The 23,277-nt window shown below is 44.9% G+C and overlaps 1 protein-coding gene across 3 annotated transcripts; it reads left to right on the forward strand.

Annotated features, from left to right (window-relative positions):
- Window positions 1–9,122: 9,122 nt before the first annotated feature.
- On the forward strand, window positions 9,123–22,442 carry elk3 (ETS transcription factor ELK3). 3 transcript variants are annotated; one of them, XM_042345607.1, is made up of 5 exons: window positions 9,123–9,411; window positions 17,540–17,748; window positions 18,783–19,601; window positions 20,789–20,911; window positions 21,781–22,442. In XM_042345607.1, the coding sequence occupies exons 2-5, from the start codon at window positions 17,542–17,544 to the stop codon at window positions 21,877–21,879; spliced, it is 1,248 nt and encodes a 415-aa protein (XP_042201541.1). In that variant the 5' UTR covers window positions 9,123–9,411; window positions 17,540–17,541; the 3' UTR covers window positions 21,880–22,442. The 3 variants fall into 3 exon arrangements, with proteins under 3 accessions (XP_042201541.1, XP_042201543.1, XP_042201542.1); XM_042345609.1 differs by having other exon boundaries at window positions 18,783–19,154; XM_042345608.1 differs by lacking the exon at window positions 9,123–9,411 and adding an exon at window positions 11,253–11,273.
- Window positions 22,443–23,277: the final 835 nt, after the last annotated feature.

Consider the following 23,277-nt stretch of genomic DNA (forward strand, 5'->3'; position numbering starts at 1 on the left):
CTGACTCAAGAGGAAAAACATATCAATTCAGTAACGTTCGCAAAACAAAAACCTTTAGGTCATCAACAAATTTTACATGAGAAAGAACTACATATAACATGAACCGCCCTCTTTCATACCACTTATGAACCAGATGTGACAAGTCACTTTTTCCGATCATTTATTCCAACTTCCATTTGAACTGCTAAATTGTGTTCAATTAATATGCTATTAATTCAATTAATAATAATAATAATCCTTGATATGGCGCTTTTCACGTCTTCAAGAGTCTCAAAGCGTAAAATGAATTGACTGTATATTTTGTGGAGCGACCACGGCAGCCAATTGCACACAGCAGCGTCCCACAAACAGCTGTGGTTTGAAGTAACCAATTTTTTTAATTATTGTTTTGCTTTCTGGAGGGATTATTATCAGGCGTGTCAAATTTGTGCAAGGTTTCGCCCAGCCGGGAATCGAACCCAGATCTCTCACTTGTGAGGCGAGTGCTCTAACCACTGAGCTACAGGACTCCACAATTAACCTTAATCTTTATAAACCTTGTATAGACTTAAAAAGTGCCTGCAGAAAATCTAAGTAAATTATATTCAATGAAAGGATTTTGTCAACTAGGTTTGTAAGGCATGACCCATTTATATGTAAATCCATGGTAACTGCGCTCTTTAGCATTCCATAAAATGCTTTCAACATTCTCTGCACTAATGACATTAGATTAATGTCTATTGTAGCTCAGTGGTTAGAGCACTCGCCTCACAAGTGAGAGGACCTGGGTTTGATTCCCGGGCAGGACAAAACATTAGGCAAGTTTCCTTACCCCACACACACGCCTCTGTTTACTGAGCAGTAAGTAGGAACCCGGTTGTTAGACCATTGCAGATTGGTTTTCTATGGGTAATAATCCCTTAAAAGCATTAAATAATTTTTTTAATACTAATTTGGTCACTCAATCCATGACAGTTTGTTTGGTCACTGCTGTGTGAAATTAGTTTCTCGTTTCGCCCACTAAAATACACACTCAATACACTTTTTGCAGTGTATGCTGTGAAACACTTTACCTTCAATATTCTCCACATTGATAATGTTAGATTAATGCCCTGTAAGTATTGGATTCAATCTCATTCTTTTTTTGAATAATGGGAGAATAATTTGCATTCTCCAGTCCTCAAGTACAGCTCCAGTATTTATAGATTGCTTAAAGAATATTTACTGGAGCCTCACCCATTTCCTCTCTCATTTCCTTGATGGATGTGGGATGCAGGAAGTCAAATGGTCAAGTTACCTTGTATACATGAAACTCTTTGAGTCTCTCCAAAATATGTTTCATTGACATCTACATTTGTTACAGATTCCTAAACTAAAATAACTGGATAGTATAGAACCTCTGATAGCTCAATTCGTAACATTTCTGCCATGTCAAGCCCAGGCATGTAACGCACCGAGGTCTGAGGTGTCAGCTCCAATCTGTGCTGTAAATCCATGGATTTCAACTGACCAGAAATATGGTCCCTACATTTGGCCATTAGAACTGTTGGGCTGGGAAAGGAAAATCAGTCAGGTTTTCCACTCTCAATTGTTATCCGGTGAATAATCCTGTTTATACACGCATTGAGCATTCAATTTAATTTCTTTACAAAAATGCTACAGTTCTATGCTTTTCCTATGATAATAATCCTTGCAATCCTCAAAGCGCTTCACAGGATATACTGTAAAGTGAATTGACGGTATATTTTGTGGATGAAACACGGCGGCCAATTGCGCACTGCAGCGTCCCACAAACAGCCGGGGATTGAGTAACCAACATTTTTAAAATTTATTTTGAAGGGAATATTACCCCCGGAAAAGTGATCTGCAATTGGCTGTCACATTTCACTCATAAAATACACAGTCAATCCACTTTCCATTTTTTCCACATTAGAGTCGTCTCAACAACGTGATAATGATAATAATAATCATTGCATTTGATATAGTGCCTTCCCATGTGTTGGACTTCAACTCAAGTGAGAACTAGCAATGAGGAGTTTCTGATTCAGTGTCGGGGAGAACACAAGAGATGACTTTCTCATTGACTTTGTTCTTGTCAGTCACCCAGACAGTAAACAGGGACTAGAGGCAGTTGAATTACGGGCTGATAGTGAACGGGCTACACAGAATATTCAATTTGATTCCCAATGTAACCCGCAGTGAACAGCTTGAGATAGGTGAGCGACAGAGGTATGGGGGTTGAGCATCAGGAGATAGGCTGCAAAACAGTGCTCAAGGAGACTTCAGACAAGAAGAAATGGACTTACAGTATTTCAAAATCATCAGATGGAGCAGGCAGGACACGTACATATACAAGAAGCAAATCAGCCCAAATTGCCGGATTTTTGAAGAATACCCTGTTAGGGCCGACTGGTCATTCTCCTTATTCCAGTTGCTCAATAGAGATCAAACCAGCTGACTGTGATTTATCTGTAAATATCGAAGAGAAAAGGGATTGCTTTGAAGATCATAACTGAAGGTACAGGAAAGTTATCTTACATTGTCTCATCACATTTTGTTTTGCCCAGCCGGGGGTCTGACACACGCGAAAACCCATCGCCATTGCTTAAGAATCTCCAAACCAAACTGAGAATTCCCCACATCCCAACTACACCTGGAAATCCCAGAGAGAGATTGTTGGAATGGGATGTGCTCACTCTCTCTGGAGGGACACATCCTGTTTACCTAATTCTGGAGAGTATTAGGCACAAGTTGGCAAGAGCCAAGGCTTGGGGGGAGGCCAGAGTGTGTGTTGGGGTAACTGCTGGAGTCTAACCAGCCAAACCCACATAGCTTGCTATTGATATCACTGTCCGACAAGGTTTCTGGGCAACCAGGACCACCCCTACCCTCATCACATCTTATTGTATTTATATAAGTGAGATGGGAATAAAGGGTGTGAGAGACATTAGCAGGAGCATAAACCAGCATGGATTTGTTGACCTGAATAATAAGTTAAAATAATAATCCTCCCATTTGACACAGCGCCTTATCACATTGTTGAGACATCTCAAAGCTCTTCACAGAATATACTGTAAAGTCTCGTGACTGTTTATTTTTTGGGCAAATCGGTCGGTTTCCATGCTGGAACATTCTATGTCAACAGNAAAAAATAGCTGGATACTGTAACAGGACGATGGTAAGTTTAGTTTTGTGTAAAGGTGAGAATAAATAAGATAAAGATCTTTCTTCATCACTAACTGTTGGGATCTTGTGTAGCTTGATCCTTGCTCTCAGCTGAGTCAGCGTATCTCACCCTGGGAAACCTCACCATCTCCCTGCAGTAGGGAGAGAAGAGAGAGAGGATGAGAACATTCCCTCTCCTGAGGATTAGCCAAACTCCTGTTGGAAACGGACATGAATGGATGTCAGAGAGGCCAGGATTAAGCCCACATGTGGAGTCATGTTTAGAAGCTCATTAACACTGGCTGAGTGAGTGACATATAGAGTGTGAGTGAGGTCCTGGAGGGAAGACAGCAATGTGAGTTCAGTTCCACACAGACACTGTCTATAGCCACTGTGTGGCAGGTCTGACATGTATTTGTTTTGAGAAAAGTCCAAGGATTTGTTCAGAAACAGAAGATAGAATGCACCGAGGAGACAAAAGTTAGAGAGAATTGAAATATTTGCTGATGCACGATATCGTAGAGTAATGTAGCTCAGTGGTTAGAGCACTCGCCTCGCAAGTGAGAGGACCTGCGTTTGATTCCCGGGCAGGGCAAAATCTTAGGCAAGTTTCCTTACTCCACACTCACGCCTCTGTTTCCCTATCATAAAATAGGAACCTGGTTGTTAGTCGATTGTCGGATCGCTTTTTCGGGAGTAATAATCCCTTAACAAAAAATGTGGTCACTCAATTCACAACTGTTTGTGTGACATTGCTGTGCACAATTATTGGCTGCCACATTTCCCTCAGAAAATATAAAAGCGCTTTGAGATATCTTGAGATGTGATAAGGCGCTATATCAAATGCAAGGATTCTTCTTCTTATTATTGTTATTATTATTATCTGTAAATCTGCAAAATGTAAAGTATTTTTCAGAAGTACAGAATTTGGGAGTTTGTTTAAATTAGCTGCTTGATTAATTTATTACTGAAGTCTCAAAAGTGGATTATTGTCTTGAGTATAAACCTTCTAACAGCAACAGTCCTACAATGATCTTGAGAATGGACTTGACATTATAGTCACGGTGGCTTGTATCAGGCTATGGGAACATCATGCTACAGTCTGAGATTGTCGTAACCTCGATACCGAGATAAAGTCAGTCAGTAAAGATTAGACATTCAGCTCTTGATTTGACCTGCTGTTATTTAGCTGAACTGAAACCCAGTTCATCACTCTACAATGCTATTGAAACCAAAACATAATAGGAGCACACATTCCAGGACAGTGCAATCACAAACAGCATTTGGTGTGGCTTTAAAGGCTCCAAACAGGACTTTGCTGCTTCAGCACATGTGTGCAATTTGTAGTAATAATAATAATAATAATCCTTGCATTTGATATAGCGCCTTATCACTTCTGAAAGTTGTCTCAAAGCGCTTCACAGAATATACTGTAAAGTAGATTGACTGTTTTGTGTTGTTTTTCAATGATGTGTTAAGGCGTTTTGCCAATTACAAGGATTATTATTTATTATTATAATTTGATGAATTTAAAAAAAAGTTCACTTTAATATTTGAAGATTTGTTAGAATGATTTCAGATTGTGAAGTATTGATGATTTGACAGTTGCAATCATCTTACTCCATGTGAACAAAAGCTCAGAGAAGGTATTCAAAAGAAGCTAAGTTCAGGCTTAGTCTCACCGTGTACAGAACGTGCCACAAATGGACTCAATGTAAATCCAATGAGCAAGTTTATATTTATCATCTGTTTTTCTTCTGAAGTATTTGTGGAGTCCTGTAGCTTAGTGGTTAGAGGCCTCGCCTCGCAAGTGAGAGCAAGGACCTGGATTCGTTAGGAAAGTTTCCTTACGCCACACACCTCCTGCAGTAAGTGGGAACCTACTTGTCCATCGATTGGCAGATCACTTTAAACAAAAACGTGGTCACTCAATCCAAGGATTATTATTGTTATTAACCTTTGTCATTACATCTCCAAAAAACTGTTTGGTTTACTCATTTTTAATGAAATATTACAAATATCACAGATATTGTATTTAGAGTGTACTTGAGTGGATAGCAACGTGAAAAGGAAAACTGTGGAGGGCTATGAGGTAAGAGAGGGGAGTGGGGACTAGTTGGGGTAAGAGCGGGGGAGTGGGGACTGGTTGGGGTGAGAATGGGGGAGTGGGGACTGGTTGGGGTAAGAGTGGGGGAGTGGGGACTAGTTGGGGTAAGAGGGGGGAGTGGGGACTGGTTGGGGTGAGAATGGGGGAGTGGGGACTGGTTGGGGTAAGAGTGGGGGGGGGGGGGGGGGGGGGGGGGGGGGGGGGGGGGGGGGGGTAAGAGTGGGGGAGTGGGGCTAGTTGGTAGTACTTCCAAAGAGTCGGCACAGGCTCGATGGGCTGAATGGCCTCCTTCTGTGCTGTAAGATTCTATGATTCTATGAACTGCAAAGACGCAAAGCACTGAAAAGAATTGATCCTAAGATCCAAAGCATCAAAGTCCTGACACGGAGTTAATCACAATACAGAGCGGATGTCAACACAAAACCTGTCTATGCCAATGTCCCTCCAACTGAAGGATATCCAGAGGAAGTAGGAAGGGTGATTGAATCCGCAGCAGTACGCCTTTGTTATTGTCCATCCTTTTGTGAGGCTACGGAAGTTAGTTCGTTAGTTAAATTGAAAATTAAGGGAGGATTTCGGTAACTCACACAACATGGGAATAGAAAGGGCAAAAGAATCTAATCCTTACACGTTCATCCGGCAATCAGCCATCGTGCAGCAATCCAACTAGTTTCTAGTTTGTGTGTGATTCTTTAAGTAATAAAGTTTACAGTTTACTTTACAATCCACTTTACAGTATATTCTTATTCTTATATTCTGCGAAGCATTTTGAGACGTCTCGAAGACATGATAAGCCACTATATCAAATGCAAGGATTATTATTTTTATTATTATTATTAATAATCATTCAATATTTTAAAATACAAGCCTATTATATTGGCGGAATCTGAAATCTACAAGAATTACAGTCAGTGAATTCAAATTAGAATGAATTCAGGAAATATCAACAGGGTAAAATGGTGTGGTAATCTGCCCCAGCTGTTTTACTTATCTATTGATGTTTCTATTTAGATTTAATCAAAAACACACACTGAGAAAGCTTTGTCAAAACCATCTCAGGCTAACACCGAAATTTAAGATTGAAGTACATTCCTGGGCCACACGATTTATATTAGTGACACAACTCAATCCAGAGTGTAAAGGCAACACAAATAAATGCAGAGTCAAAGCAAAATTATGTCCACCTGGGAATATTACAGTTATTCTTAAAGTAATGAAACCAGGAGCACAAATGTAACTTTGACACTGCAGTGGTGAAATTATTCTGCATTTGAAACCGATGGTAAACACTTCTTTATGTGTGAGACATAATAAGAATAATAATCCTTGCATTTGATATGGCACCTTGTCATGTTTTCGAGACGTCTCAAAGCACTTCACAGGATATACTGTAAAGTGTAGTGACTGTGTGTTTTGTGGGTGAAACGCAGCAGCCAATTGCGCACAGCGGCGTCCCACAAACAGCCGTGGATTGAGTGACCACATTATTATTATTTTTTTTAGAAGGAATTATTACCCCCAGAAAAGCGATCTGCTGGGTAAACAGAGGTGTGTGAAGTAAGGAAAGTGGACCAGTGTGTTGTCCCCACTGGGAATCGAACTGAGGTCCTCTCACTTGCGAGGCGAGTGCTCTAACCACCGAGCTACAGGACTGCATAACAACAGTTAGGTTCGTGTAATGTTTGATATGAAAATATTGCATGAGAAAAAAGTTAGAAAAATGCACAGTGTTAACGGTCATCTCAGTCACTCTCCAACAGGATTTTTTTGTTCTGAATGTGGTGCTTCAGACTATCTGCCCCCCCCCCCCCCACCCCAACTCCAGCCCTGTATCCTTCCTCTCCCTCCTCAAGCAGGAACTTGTCCATTTCCTTCGGCAATTATTCAGCCGTTTGTCCGTTCATTGTGTTTGGGGGCAGTGTATTTCTAACTCTGAAAAACTTTGCAATTAGCTCAACATCTACTACGCTTAGAAACAGCCTTCCTATTTCTTATTCTGTGGAGTCCTGTAGCTCAGGTTAGAGCCCTCGCCTCGCAAGCGAGAGACCTGGGTTTGAACCTCAGACAGGTTTCCTCACTCCACGCGCCTCTGTTTACCAGCAGTAAGTAAGAATCCAGTTGTTAGTTCATTGGTGGGTCATTTTTCCGGGGATAATAATCCCTCCATAAAAAAATTAAAAATAATAATTTTGTCACTCAATCCACGCCTGTTTGTGGCAGAAAGTGCAAAATCTTGTGGTTGTAATCAGGTGAGTTCAGGCTCACACAGAGTGAGTGGTACCACCACACCGCGCTGTCTCACCTCAGGTTAGTCAGCCAAAGGATACAAAGAAAAGAAAGTTCTGCAGTGCTTTTAAACTTCACTTTCACACAGGATTCAAGTCCCAAAGGACGTATTTCATGCGGCAGAAAAACAAATTCTGAGATAAGTGACTTGCCTTAATTCTAGTATATTCTGTGAGGGCTTTGAGACATCTCGAAGATGTGATAAGACGCTGTATCAAATGTAAGGATTAGTATTATATGTGGAGTCCTGTAGCTCAGTGGTGAGAGCACTCGCTTTGCAAGCGGTTCAATTCCCGGCAGGGAAACCTCGGGCAAGTTTCCTTACTCCACACTCCTAATAATAATCCCTCCAAAACAATAATAAATTGGTCATTTTCAATCCACGACTGTTTGTGGGACATTGCTGTGCACAATTGGCCGCCGCGCTTCGCCCACAAATATACAGTCAATTCACTTTACAGTATATTCTGTGAAACGCTTTGAGATGTCGAGAAGACGTGATAAGGTGCTATATATAATAATAATCCTGCCATTGAGACGTCTCAAAGAGCTTCACAGAATATTATGTAAAATGTAGTGACTGTATATTTTATGGGCGAAACACAGAAGCCAATGGCACACAGCAGCGTCCCACGAACAGTCGTGGATTGAGTGACCAATTTTTTTTGAAGGAATTATTACCCCCAGAAAGCAATCCACTGGCAACCGGGTTCCTACTGACCGCTGGTAATCAGAGGAGTGTGGAGTGAGGAGACTTGCCCGAGGTTTTGCTCTGCTCGGGAATCAAACCCAAGTCCTCGCGCGTGTGAGGCAACGGCTCTAACCCCTGAGCCACAGGACCGTACGGAATGGAAGGATTGTTATCATAATTATTATAAGGAGTTGGTGGGGAAGAGGAGCTGCTGCTGAGCAACAAACAGACTGACCTGACCCCAGATTGAGGTGTGTGAGTGGAGGGAGTGAGTGAGTGAGTGAGTGAGGACAGTGGGCAGAGAGGAGGGAGAGGAGAGGGAGGATGGAGGGGAAGGGAGAGGGAGAGAAGGAGAGGAGAGGGGGAGAGGGGGAGAGGAGAGGGGGGGAGAGGGGAGATGGAGGGGAGGAGAGGGGGAGAGAAGGGGAGGAGAGGGGGAGAGAAGGAGAGGAGAGGGGGAGAGAAGGAGAGGAGAGGGGGAGAGAAGGGGGCGAGTGGGGAGGGGAGGGGAGATGGAGGGGAGGGGAAGGGGAGAGAAGGAGAGGAGAGGGGGGATGGAGGGGAGGGGAAGGGGAGAGAAGGAGAGGAGAGGGGGGATGGAGGGGAGGGGAGGGGGAGAGAAGGAGAGGAGAGGGGGAGAGGGGGAGAGGAGAGGGGGAGAGAAGGAGAGGAGAGGGGGAGAGGGAGGATGGAGGGGAGGGGGGGAGAGGGGAGATGGAGAGAAGGGGAGGGGTTGGAGAGAGGAGGAGAGGAGAGAGGGTGAGAGGGGAGGGGGATGGAGAGAGGGTGAGAGGGGAGGGGAGGAGGGAGAGGGGAGGGAGGGGATAGGGAGGAGGGGAGGGGGATGGAGAGAGGAGGGGATAGGGAGAGGGGAGGGATGGAGAGGGGAGGGAGGGGATAGGGAGGAGGGGAGGGGGGGCCGTGTTGACACAGACTGCCCACCGCCTGTGGGGAATGGTGCGGAAGGGCAGTGCGGTTCTGGGCTGTGGGTCTCCGCTCAGGTTTCCTGTTCTCGCGGCTCCGGTTACAGCGGAGACACAGTGCAGCGGAGAGCGAGCGATGGACATCCCGGAGCGCTCCCACTGAGCCCCGGGGCCGGAGGGCCGGAGGGCCGGAGGGGCCGGAGGGGCCGGAGAGGGCCGGACTCTCCCCCACACCCCACACAGCCTCAGCTCAGCTCCGGGTACGGTACCGCCTGAGCTCAGTCCACACAGTGACGAGAACACTCGGGAACAGCGATAGCGATGTCTGTGATTCAGTGCAGAGATCAGAGGAGAGTCTGTGACTTCCCCTCACACTGTGTCTGTGGGTCTGTGTGTGGGTGTGTGAGACTGTGACTGTGTGTCTGTGGTCTGTGTGTGACTGTGTGTGTGTCTGTGAGACTGTGTGTCTGTCTGTGTCTGTGTGTGTGACTGTGTGTGTGACTGTGTGTGTCTGTGTGTGTGACTGTGACTGTGTGTCTGTCTGTGTGTGTGACTGTTGGTGTGTGTGTGACTGTGTGTGTATGACTGTGTGTGTGTGTGACTGTGTGTGTATGACTGTGTGTGTGTGTGACTGTGTGTGTGTGTATGTGACTGTGTGTCTGTGGTCTGTGTGTGTGTGTGACTGTGTCTGTGTGACTGTGTGTGTGTGTGACTGTGTCTGTGTGTATGTGACTGTGTGTGTGTGTGTGTGTGTGACTGTGTGTCTGTGGTCTGTGTGTGTGTCTGTGTGTCTGTGTGTGTGTGACTGTGTGTCTGGTCTGTGTGTGTCTGTGTGACTGTGTGTGTCTGTGTGTGACTGTGTGTCTGTGTGTGTGTGACTGTGTGTGTGTGTGTCTGTGTGTCTGTGTGTGTGTGACTGTGTGTCTGTGGTCTGTGTGTGTGTCTGTGTGACTGTGTGTGTCTGTGTGTGTGTGTGACTGTGTGTCTGTGGTCTGTGTGTGTGTCTGTGTGACTGTGTGTCTGTGTGTGTGTGTGTGTGACTGTGTGTGTCTGTGTGTGTGTGTCTGTGTGTGACTGTGTGTGTGACTGTGTGTGTGTGTGTGTGTGTGTGTCTGTGTGTGACTGTGTGTGTGTGTATTTGTGTCTGTGCTGAAAGTCAGGGAAATGCATATGTCATTTTCATTGACTGAAAAAAAAGTTGAGTTTAACTGTTGGATTTTTTTCCAGCAAAAAAATGTTTCTCTGGTTTGGTTTGGGGGGAGGGGGGGGGGAGAGGGAGGGTTAAGGGGGAGGGGGTGGGGGGAGGGGAGGGTGGTGGGGGAGAGGGGGGAGGGAGGGTTAAGGGGGGAGAGGGGGGAGGGTGGTGGGGAGGGGGAGGGTTAAGGGGGGAGAGGGGGGTGGGGAGGGGGAGGGTTAAGGGGGGAGAGGGGGGGAGGGTGGTGGGGAGGGGGGAGGGTTAAGGGGGGAGAGGGTGGTGGGAGGGGGAGGGTTAAGGGGGGAGAGGGGGTGGGGAGGGGGGAGGGTTAAGGGGGGAGAGGGGGGAGGGGAGGGGGAGGGTTAAGGGGGAGAGGGGGGGGAGGGTGGTGGGGAGGGTTAGAGGGGAGAGGGGAGGGGAGGGTTAAGGGGGGAGAGGGGGGTGGGGAGGGGGGAGGGTTAAGGGGGGAGAGGGTGGTGGGGAGGGGGGAGGGTTAAGGGGGGAGGGGGAGGATGGTGGGGAGGGGGAAGGTTAAGGGGGGAGAGGGGGGAGGGTGGTGGGGAGGGTTAGGGGGGAGAGGGGGGAGGGGAGGGGAGGGTTAGGGGGGAGAGGGAGGAGGGGAGGGTTAGGGGGGAGAGGGGGGAGGGGAGGGTTAGGGGGGAGAGGGGGAGGGGAGGGTTAGGGGGAGAGGGGGGAGGGGAGGGTTAGGGGGGGAGGGGGAGGGTTAGGGGGGAGAGGGGGGAGGGGGAGGGTTAGGGGGGGAGGGGAGGGGGGAAGTGGAGTGTTTTGCCTTGTGTCAAGCACAGCAATGTGTTCAGGATTGGAGTCTGGCAGAGGGACAGACACACAGAGAGAGAGTGAAAGGTTCCAGACTGTGGCAGATGGACAGAGAGAGAGAGACGGAGAGAGACAGAGACAGAGAGAGCAGTAAGTAGGGTCTCTGACTCGTAAGACGAAGGGAAACCTTTTTTTTACTGAAACAAGAGTTTCTCCTGCGTCTGGAGAGAGCAAAGACTAATTGCCATGAGCTTCCGGTTTGCAACTGGCAGCAGACAACATAGTGAGTGAGTCAGTCACTGCTGGAAACAAAGACTCGCTTGGTTTCCAAGTGTGGAGACTCCAGCATTCACTCTCGTCTCTGTCTGTCCCCACACAGCGAGCCGTCTGTCTGTCTGTCTGTCTGTCTGTGGCATGTTTATAATCATCATAATAATCCTTGCTTTTGATATTGCGCCTTATGTTGTCGAGACGTCTCAAAGCAAATTCACAGGATATATATGTTCTGTGAAGTGGATTGACTTGTGTATTTTGTGGGCGAAACGGTTTCAAATTAAGAAATGATCTCCTCTTTCTTTCTCCCCCCCCCCCCCCCCCCGCCCCCCCATTGCCGGTGAGGATTGTAAATCAGGGGTTAAGTTTGCAAAGCAGTAAGTAATGCGTTGCCTGCGTTTTAGAAGGAAGGGAGGGCGTGAGTGAGGGAGAGAGAGGGAGAGGGAGAGCGAGGCTGCCTGAATTTTCCATTCGCTCCAGAGAGAGAGAGAAAGCGTATTTAGTCATGTCTCAGTAATGTCTGCACGCAGCAAGTAATCTCATTAGGTCTTTCCGTTCAACAACACTGGAGGGTTTTATACACTGGCAGATAGTGTGTGGTGGTCCGTGCACATCAATAAGTAAATACATAAATTTATTATGTTCAGAAAAATGCAGCTGTGTGTTGTATCGAGCCGGCCCTCATCTATTTCTGATCTGCATGTTTTTTCTCGGTGCGGGAGAGATTCCTGCCAGTTCCTCCCTCCCTTCCCCCACCCCCCAAAACACACAGAAGACATGGCATGGTGTTGGGTTTGATGTCTCTGTTTGTCAACACGAGGGGGAATTTTTTTTGTGTTCTCTGATCATTTGGTTCTTTAGCTCTGTCCCTGCTGTTAATTTGAGATGCTGGTTTTCAAGGGAATGATGCCATATACAAAATAATAATCAAATAATATAATGTAATGATACAATAATCCTTGCATTTGATACAGCACCTTATCATGTCTTTGAGACGTCTCAAAGCGCTTCACAGGATACACTGTAAAGTATTTGCCTGTGTATTTTGTGGGTGAAATGTGGCAGCGTGCTCGGTAAACAGAGGCATGTGGAGTAAGGAAACTTGCCCATCGCTTCGCCCTGCCCAGGAATTGAACCCGGGGCCTCTCGTTTGAGAAACGAGTGCACGCACCAGTATGTTACAGGACTCCCATAATAATAATATGCAAGATATGTATATGGGGGTTGAGGAGCTCGGCTGCACAGCAAGTTATGAACATTGAGTCACTCTCAACACGAGTGTTGAACCAACCTCAAGAAATGACAACTGTTTGTACTCGAGAACCAAATAGTGTTGGTCAGCTGATTAACACTGGGCCGGGAGACAAACAGCACATCACAACGTGCTTTTCGCTCCAACATACATTTACTCTGGTTCCTTGCTGTCCAAACGTAAAGCGATGCTAAATGTTAAATCATGTGGAGCACAAGCACAGACTGAGCGAGTCAACGTGTTGTGTGGATTGTTAGGTTGAGGGAGAGAGAGACTCGTGTTCAAAATCTTGCTGTGTATTTTGACTCTTGATGTGTGGGACCTGATGAAATGTAATGTTGGCTCTATTTTGGGCCTCACCAAACACTACAATTATTCAGTCAGAGATTTTCTCTCTGCTGAAAAAAACACTTCATGTTCTGGTTGGTTCCATTTCTATGTGAAACAAAAGTCAATTTGAAAACAAAGGGTAGAACGATGCAATCATTTAAGAGAGAGAGGATATTTTCAAAAGTTAGGCTCTCTGCTCAATATTCAACAACACATGACATTTACACAGACCCTTTCACGTCGGGAGGATGTCCCAAGGCGCTGGACAGTTAGGGATTTGGACCCGAGCTGGGGGTTGGGATCAGAAGGGTTGGAGGGCGGGAGGATCAATTCCCCCTCACACTCACACACACACTCACACATATGCTCACACAATGCTCACACACACACACTCACACACATGCTTACACACACACACACATGCTCACACGCGCTTACACACTCACACATGCTCACACACGCTTACACACACACACACATGCTCACACACACACATGCTCACACACACTCACACACATGCTCACACACACACACACACATGCTCACACACGCTTACACACACACACTCACACACACACTTTCTCACACAATTTAATTCCACTTTTCTGCAACTGGTCTCACTGACTGGTAAAATCCTGGATAATAGTAATAATCCTTGCATTTGATATAGTGCCTTATATCAACTCATTGAGACATCTCAAAGCGCTTCACAGGATATACTGTAAAGTGGAGTGACTGTATTTATGGGTGAAACTTGGCAGCCAATTTGAAACCGATAATGAAAGGAAGTCCAGAATTAGAAGGTTTTACAGTTTGCTGAGCAGTTGAACAGACTGTAATCTACAGGATGTGCTGCCAGAAAACATTGCTTTCTCAACACGGCTAATGAGAAATGCAAAAATCAAAACCCCTGAACATTGGGGTTCCCAGTATTTGTCTTTCCTGAGTTGACTGAGTCGCGCGGTTATTGACGGAGAAATTAACAGGAAAGTAAATGTGAAATCCAGTTTGGGATTTGAAGATTTGCCGGGTTGGTGATTACGCTGACATTTCTGGTTGCTGAAGGCCACATGCTTCATAGGAACATAGAGACAGGAGGAGGCCATTCAGTCCCTCGAGCCTGTCCTGTCATTCTATTAGCTCATGGCTGATTTTTACCTCAACTCCAATTATCAACTCCAATTCCATGGAGCCCCGAACACACAGCTCGCTGCAGGATTTTCACTATTATTATAATATAATAATAATCTTTGCATTTCATAGAGCGCCTCATCACATCTTCGAGACGTCTGAAAGCGCTTCACAGAATAGACTGTAAAATTAATTGACTTGTGTATTTTGTGGGTGAAACCCAGTAGCCAAAGGCGCACAACACTGCCCCACAAACAGTGGTGGATTGAGCGACCAAATAATTTATTCATTTTGAAGGGATTATTACCCCCAGTAAAGCGATCCACCAGCTAACAACTAACAACCGGGTTCCTACTTACTGCTGGTAAACAGCCGTGTGGAGTAAGGAAACTTGCCTAAGGTTTTGCCCTGACCGGGAATCAAACCCAGTTCCTCATTTGCGAGGCGAGGGCTCTAATCACTGAGCTACAAGACTCCACTTCGGACCATACATTTAACATAACTTGTGTCGAATATAAACTCTCGAATGGGACTTGGGCAAATGTATGACTTAGGCGATAATACAATTTGTGCAGATCAGACTTATGCCAGATTGACTAGGTTTTGTTAAAGATGATTCAAATACAAGGCCAAATGACTTGCCTTTTGGAGTCAGTTATTTGGGGTTGTATTTTACTACAGTAGCTGTAGTTTTATTGTTACGGAGGCATTTTAAGCCGCCAGCTTTCCACAACCCAAAGCCGCTGGGGGTTAGCCAGCCAGATTGTCTAATCAATACCACTTAGGGATCAAAACTATTAGTAATAATAATCTTTCATTTGATGTCGCGCCTTATCATGTCTTTGAGACGTCTGAAAGCACTTCACAGAATATACTGTAAAGCTCTTTGTGATGTCTCAACATCTCAAAGCTCTACGAGGTGTCTCAAAGAGACAATATCCAATATTGGGCAATATCCAATGCTTTGTTGTTGACTTGGAGACATGGACATGATCTCAACTCTGCAAGCCAAGCTGGTAGCCTTATCCAAGTTGGACAAGTACCATGAAATTCCCCAGGGCTTTATCCTGCTAAATAGTACAGTTGGCAGTTTAAAACTGATTGAAGTGCCCCAGGTAAAATATACAGTATATAGAGGGCTGTAGAGGCCAGGGGTAGAGTGCCCTATAAATATGCAAAGTAAACTGTTGCTTCAACAACATGCATTGACTACCAGCTTCAGAAGAACATTTACTAGTGAACCAGAAGGAAGGTTTCTCTTTTCAGGCTTCGTTGCTAATTTATGCTGAATTTCCTGGATGTGAAACTGCTTCATATGATTCCAACTTTCAATTTGTTTGAGATTGCTTTAATTTATTTAAGGATTTCCCTCTGCGCTGGTGTGCTTTGCATTTGGTTTAAACAGGAGAAGCCATACGTTGCTGTACAGTATATGATGAGGATGACATTTGTATATATGAGATGTGAGAAACTCTGGTCCAGGCCTTTGTCACCTCTCGGCTGAACTACTCTAACGCCCTCCTCACCGGTCTCCCCTCCACTACCATCCATACAGCCCACATCATCCAGAACTCTGCCGCCCGCATTCTCACCCGCACCAAACCCCGCTCCCCGATCCCCCCAGTCCTGGCCCTCCCCCCCACCCCCAAACTCCGCTCCCGATCCCCCAGTCCTGGCCCTCCCCCCACCCCCAAACCCCGATCCCCCCAGTCCTGACCTCCCCCACCACCCTCAAACCCCGCTCCCCGCTCCCCCAGTCCTGGCCCTCCCCCCCACCCCCAAACCCCGATCCCCCCAGTCCTGGACCTCCCCCCCACCCTCAAACCCCGCTCCCCGATCCCCCCAGTCCTGGCCCCCCCCCCCCCCCCAACCCCGCTCCCCGATCCCCCCCAGTCCTGGCCCTCCCCCCCAGTCCTGGCCAGACTGCACTGGCTCCTGTCCCAGAGAGGACGTGCCTTCAGCCCCTGTGCCCCGAGGCTCTGGAACTGCCTTCCTCACTCCCTTCCCCTCGTCCCCTCTCTTCCTATTCTCAGGTCTCGGCTGAAGACCTTTCTTTTCGACCGCACCTTTGGTCACCTTCCTCCCCCTCCCCTCTCCGCGGCTCGGCCCCGGGATCCGTTCGTGTGAAGCTCAGACACCGTCCGGCGTGGGGGGCGCTATTTAAATCCCAGTTGCTGTGGTTGTTGTAGATGTGTATATATATATATATGTGTGTGTGAGGTGTTGGTGGGGATTGTCCGTACATTCCTGGGGTTTGGTGACTTGCTTTGAGGATGGCCAGTGTTGGGCGGCCAGGCTGCTGAGGGAGGGAACCCCACTTTATAACATGACTACAAAACAGTTCTTGGCCCAGCATTTGGGAATTTGTTTTAGATAATAATAATCCTTACATTTGATACAGAGCCTTATCACGTCTTCGAGACTTCTCAAAGCGCTTCACAGGATACACTGTAAAGTGAATTGACTGTATACGTTGTGGGTGAAACGCGGCGGCCAATTGCACACAGCAGCGTCCCCACAAACAGCCGTGGATTGAGTGACTAAATTATTATCATTATTATTTTTGAAGGAATTTTTACCCCTGGAAAGTGATCCGCCAATCGACTAACAACCAGGTTCCTACTTACTGCTGATAAACAGTGTGGAGTAAGGAAAATTACTGAAAGTGTTGTCCTGCCCTGGAATCAAACCCAGGTCCCTCGCTTGTGAGGCGAGTGCTCTAACCACTGAGCTACAGGACTCCACAATCGATCATTTTAAGGTGTTAAAAAGATCACAAATAGATCACTTTTTAAGATAAACACCTCAAAAAGTGATCCTTTTTATCTTCTAACAACTCTGGGAACAGGATGGCAATCTGAAGGCAGAAAGTGTCCAGTTGGCGAAGCATCGAGTGGAACGTGTAGTGACCCGCCATCTGGTGGTGATTTAATGATAGTACAACAACAATAATAATAATCCTTGTATCTGATACAGCGCCTTATCACATCTTCGAGACGTCTCAAAGCGCTTCACAGAATACACTGTAAAGTCTAGAGACTGTATATTTTGTGGCCGAAACGCGGCTGTGCACAGCAGATTGACCAAATTATTAGAATGTTTTTTTTAGGAGGGATTATCACCCGGGAAAGTGATCCGCCAATCAACTAACAACCGGGTTCCTACTCACTGCTGGTAAACAGAGGTGTGTGGAGTAAGGAAACTTGTCTAAGGTTTCGCCCTGACCGGGAATCAAACCCGGGTCCTCTCGCTTGTGAGGCGAGGGCTGTAACCCCTGAGCCACAAGATGCCCAAGCCAGCAGAAAGATAAGAATTAATAAGCCGAGGTTCTGTGTCTTTGTCCTGGTTACTCAATTGCAAAACGCTAACAAAAAAGGGAAGCTGAAAGCTTACAGGTATCCTGAGGCTCTGTGTCTGCTGTGTGTTTCAGGGATGGAGAGTGCAATCACATTGTGGCAGTTTCTGCTGCAGTTGTTGTTGGACCAGAAGCACGAACATCTGATCTGCTGGACCTCCAGTGATGGGGAATTCAAACTGCTGAAGGCCGAGGATGTCGCCAAACTGTGGGGACTTAGGAAAAACAAAACCAATATGAACTACGATAAACTGAGCAGGGCACTCAGATATTATTACGATAAGGTACTGTGTCATACACTTATTTACCCAGCAGACTTCTATAATAATAATCCTGGCATTTGATACAGCGCCTTATCACATCTTCTCGACGTCTCAAAGCGCTTCACAGGATACACTGTAAAGTGAATTGACTGTATATTTTGTGAGCGAAACGCGGCGGCCAATAATCATGGGCGATCGATTAGATAATGTGAAATTGAATATCCTCAATGAAATTTAATTGATTACCCACATCAAAGTGACCCCACTATTAAGATTCTGCTTCATTGATCTCACTATGAACCTGTCTTTTCCTCTGCTCTTCCCCCATGAGGAAGCTCATGAGATTTCCACTGTATGTGGACACCGATGCCTCTGCTCTGCACATGGAGGATTCTCTTAATCTTACATGGATATTTCAGAAAATCAATCACTGCCCTCCTTCAGGCCTCGTATTTCTTCTTTTGTCTTCTCAAAAGCCCTTCCCTCCATGGCCTTGCTCCTCCCTACCTCTGTGACCTGCTAACGCCATATCGACCTGTCCGCTCCCTACACTCAGTGGGCTCGGGCCTGCTCCGTGCCATCCGCCCGGTCCACCCCAAACATACATCGGTGGTCGGGCCTTCAGCCTCTCTGCCCCCACCCTCTGGAACTGCATCCCACAGTCCCTTCGCCTCGCCCCCTCCCTCGCCTCCTTCAAGACCCATCTGAAGAATCTCCTCTTCGATTGTGCCTTCGACCACCCTCCTACCCCCACCCTCCCCGCCCTCCACCCCTCCTGATCCCAACCCTCAGCTCAGGTCCAAATCCCTGACTGTCCAGCGCCTTGGGATGTCCTCCCGATGTGAAAGGCGCAGTGTAAATGTCACTTTGTTGTTGTTGATTCAAATGACCTGGAGTTGTCCATATGATTCACATCTTTATGTTATGTCATTTTTACTAACCGGGTGTCCATTTTGTTACTTTCTGCCTATGTTATACATACTGTAAAGCTACAAATGTTGAAAACTATCCTCCAGTCTGCGTTCTAATGCACAATTATTTCTCCCTCTCCACAGAATATTATTAAGAAGGTGATTGGGCAGAAGTTTGTTTATAAATTTGTCTCATTTCCAGACATTTTAAAAATGGACCCACACACTCTGGAAAGCAGCAGAGAAAACCTTTTGCTCAGGGATACCGACATTCAGTCTAACTCTGACAGCGCAGACCACCACAAAATGACATTGTCTGCGATCAGAGGCGCCAGTCGCAATGATTACATCCACTCGGGGCTATATACATCGTTCACCATTAATTCCTTGCAGAACAGATCTGACTTTTTCAAGTCCATCAAAATGGAAAGAACAGAGGAGAAAAATGCCAGGAAAACTCCGTCTGAAGAAGTCAGGACAGTCATAAGATTTGTCACGAACAGCAATGACAAGGCCGTGAGTGTGCCTATCGTTTCAGTCCCCTCCTCACCTTCTCCTTCCCCAGAAGCCATAGTTGCCTCAACGTTCTTCACGACTCTCTCTTCCTCAGCACCATCCTCTTTGGCATCATTTCATTCTGCTATGGCTTCGCCCTCCTCACACCCTTCCTCCCTGGCAGCACATGGACATGGACACCACAGGGGCTCCATTATTGAACTCGATCTGTATGATTCAGAACAATCTGCTCAGCCTCTTAACCTCTCAGCAGGCTCCAAGGGCAAATCGCTGTCTCCAGCTGAGCTGAGAAGTTTGCCCATCAATCCTCCCAAAGCTAAGAAACCCAAAGGCCTGGAGATCCCAGCTCCCTCTTTAATTATAGCCAGCACAGATGCCAGTTCAATTGCCTTGAACAGCCCAGCACTTCCTTCAGGGTCCTTGACGCCTGCTTTTTTCACTGCACAGGTCAGTGTTTGAAATGACCTAATACTGTACCATATCAAACATCATCTTTCTATAAGGCCTTTAACAATGGAGCACAAAGTAATTGTAGCAGAGCTTATTATAGCTCAGTGGTTAGAGCACTTGCCTTGCAAGTAAGAGGACCCAGGTTCGATTCCCGGGCTGGGCAAAACCTTAGGCAAGTTTCCTTACTCCACACACACGCCTCTGTACTCGCAGTAAGTAGGGACCTGGTTAAGTTGATTGGGGGATCGCTTTTCCAGAGGTAATAATACTTAAAAAAAAATTAATTAATAATAATTTGGCCACTCAATCCAAGACTGTATGGGTCACTGCTGTGCGCAATTGGCTGCCACGTGTCACCCACACAATAGTCAATCCACTTTACAGTATATTCTGTGAAGTGCTTTGAGACTCTCAAAGACGTGATAAGCCGCTGTATCAAATGCAAGGATTATTATAAATATTAAAGTATGGATATGACAATTAAATGATAGAAAGTCGACAAACAAAATAGTACAATGGTACTATTCCCCAATAACTCACTTACTTGTCAGGATGATGCTAATGTGATGAGTTTTAGTAATTGGATTTAAAGATTTGTATCACAATACAAATTAGAATACAATTCACATTTATGTAGCACCTTTCACATAGGGAACACGTCTCAAAGCGCTTAACAGATGGTGGAGTGGGGCAACCGCTGGGAGTGGGGAGCTGGTGAGGTGGGGGGAGGATTCTTGGAATAGGGATATGTACCATATTTTAAGAACCGATCTTTCATTCATTGCAGGCCTTTAAAAAATATACACTACTTAGCACTTAAATACAGTAAACCTCATATAAGTCGTATCAGTTGGGACTATATGTTTAATATGAGTTATGTCAAACCTGTGTAGAATATAACCTCTTGAACAGGACTTGGGTAGATGTACGACTTAAGTGATGATACGATTTATACAGATCAGACTTAGGCCAGTTTTACTGTATAATCAGATGACATTTCGGTGCTGTTGTATCAAGTAAAACCTGCTGTATTAGGTTGGCATGAATTCTTTAGTTGTATAGACAGAGAGGAAGATTTAGTGCACTTACCAATACTTGTTCAGCAAAACTCTACAGCTGGGTCTATATGCATTGGATGATGCTTTGAGACTTCTCAATAGTAAAATTGTGTTTCTCCGTCACAGACACCTAATGGAATCCTGTTGACCCCCAGCCCATTACTGTCCAGTATTCACTTCTGGAGCACGCTCAGCCCAGTGGCTCCCCTCAGTCCTGCTCGACTGCAGGGCCCAGGCTCTTTATTTCAGGTATGTCTTTACTCTGGAACTTTATAGTAGACATTTCATAAATAGGTTTAGAAATATTATAAAAATGTACTGGTTTCACTCAGCTGTAACACCACCAGTTCACAACCATCTTGTTGTGAATTCAAGGTTAAGGATAGTTGCTAATGACATTCAATTCTGTCAATTAAGTTGTATCAGTTCTCAGCCAAGTCACTATGTGGTGAGCATAAAGGGTCTGTGTCAGGGAGCTGGTCAGAATAAGATCCTGGTCTTAACTAACCTGGATTTGCACCAATGATCCGTGCCAACCTTACAATTACAACATAGCCATTTTAATATATTTGAATCTGCTTACCTGTTTTAACAAATCTTTTCTGTACACGACTGTTATTAGTAACAGCAAATCTGCTTTATGCAAGTCAGTACAAACCAGGATTTGTTTTCCTTCATCACTATGTCCTTGTGTTTAAGATGCTTCTTAGACACATTGGTTTGTGGAGTCCAGTGGGGTATTGGTTAGAGCACTCGCCTCGCACTCAGTTCGATTCCCGGGCAGAGCGAAACGTTCGGCAAGTTTCCTCACTCCACACGCCTGTTTACCAGCAGTCCAGTAGGAACCCGCTTGTTAGTCGATTGGCAGATCGCTTTCCGGGAGCAATAATCCTTGCAATAATATTTTTTTAAAAATTTGATCACTCAATCCATGACTGTCAATATATAGTCTATTCACTTTACAGTATGTTTTGTGACATGCTTTGTGATGTTTTGAAGATGTAATAAGGCGCATATCAAAGCAAGGATTATTATTATCAATGTTACTTTCCAAAAACAGAGGTATCAAACAGTATCGAGTGCTATTATGGTTTAACCTTGTCCTTTTTTATTTCCAGTTCCCAACTCTAGTGAATGGTCACCTTCCCATCCCAATCCCCAGTTTGGATGGGATCTCTCCCCTGCTGCTCTCATCAAACACCCAGAAATCATCATAGTGTTTCACTGAAGGGGTAAAAGGGACCATTTATAAATGCCAAAATGTAGAACAATGATCAGTTATTTGTAGCAGTGATTGTACATCACTGATGTTAAGTTGCCAGTTCAGGTGGACGGATACCATGAAGTATGTATTGAATACCTCTCAAGTGTTTTTCAAATGAGTTTCCCCATCGTTTTATAATGAAGTTGGTAACAAACATATAGCCTTTTCCTTGTACCTTGCGTTTTATGCACTGTGCTTTTGATGAATGTCTAACCAGCTGTGCCTACTTATGCTTAGTGTTTTTACTTAACTTGTAAATGAACCGTAAACTGTTCTTGAGAGCAGATTATTAGCATTATTAAATAATTGAAGCTTTGTATCAGTTTTCAATTATTGGCTGTTAAAGGACATGATACTATGTATTAGCAAGTACGATTGATGTTATTTTTCAGTGTACGTTTCAAACAATCATTCGGTTTTTATGTATTATAGGCAAGATCTGCCTCATATTTGTACTTTGGCTACAACTTTGTAAAATATATGCGGTTCAATAAACATCAGAACCTCTGTTTTCAATCCATTCTTCATTCAAGAGTGCAGGTGTAGACACCACAAAGGTAAAAAGGAGGGTCTAGCAAACCAAGAGTAAAAAAATTATACACGGTCTCAAAGACGTGATAAGGCGTTATATCAAATGCAAGGATTTTATTATTATTATTAAGTGCTCTATATGGTAGAAAGACTATATCAACAGTCATGTGTACTCTCCCTCACACATTATGAAAATAATGGAAGTCGTTATATTCCACTCCAGTAAAGGTCTGGTTAGATGACTAAACTGATTCCAATTATAAAATAATTCAATAATCAATTAAAATTAATGCTGATATGTGCCTAATGAAAGAAAAATAAAATCAAGTAAGCCTTAATTGCAATAGACATCCATTGTAATTATCTCAAGGAAAATACAATGAGAAATTTCATATATTAAGTTGCATACTGAAGAATTTCTGGATATATCAATCTATCTGAAAAAGAAACTTGTGACAAGATGAATTAGAAAAATCTGGTTATTTAAAATTAAGTTAAATGGCTTCTAAAATACAAATGTTTGTACTAGATGTAGGTGGGAAAAGAATCCAAATATTAATTCAATATAAGTTGTATTTGATATTGCATTTCAATATTATTATATTGAATTCAAGAATTATTCAAGAAGTCTCAAAGCGCTTCACAGAATAGACCATAAAGTGAATTGACTATATTTTGTGGGCGAAACACAGCAGACAATTGCAAACAGCAGCGTCCCCACAAACAGTCGTGGATTGAGTGACCACGTTTTTTTTATTCATAATATTCATTATGACCCCCTCGGAAATGCAATCAGGTACCTACTTACTGTTAGGTAAAT

The sequence above is a fragment of the Callorhinchus milii genome, unplaced genomic scaffold (assembly GCF_018977255.1).
Source record: "Callorhinchus milii isolate IMCB2004 unplaced genomic scaffold, IMCB_Cmil_1.0 Scaffold67, whole genome shotgun sequence".
Classification (NCBI taxonomy): domain Eukaryota; kingdom Metazoa; phylum Chordata; class Chondrichthyes; order Chimaeriformes; family Callorhinchidae; genus Callorhinchus; species Callorhinchus milii.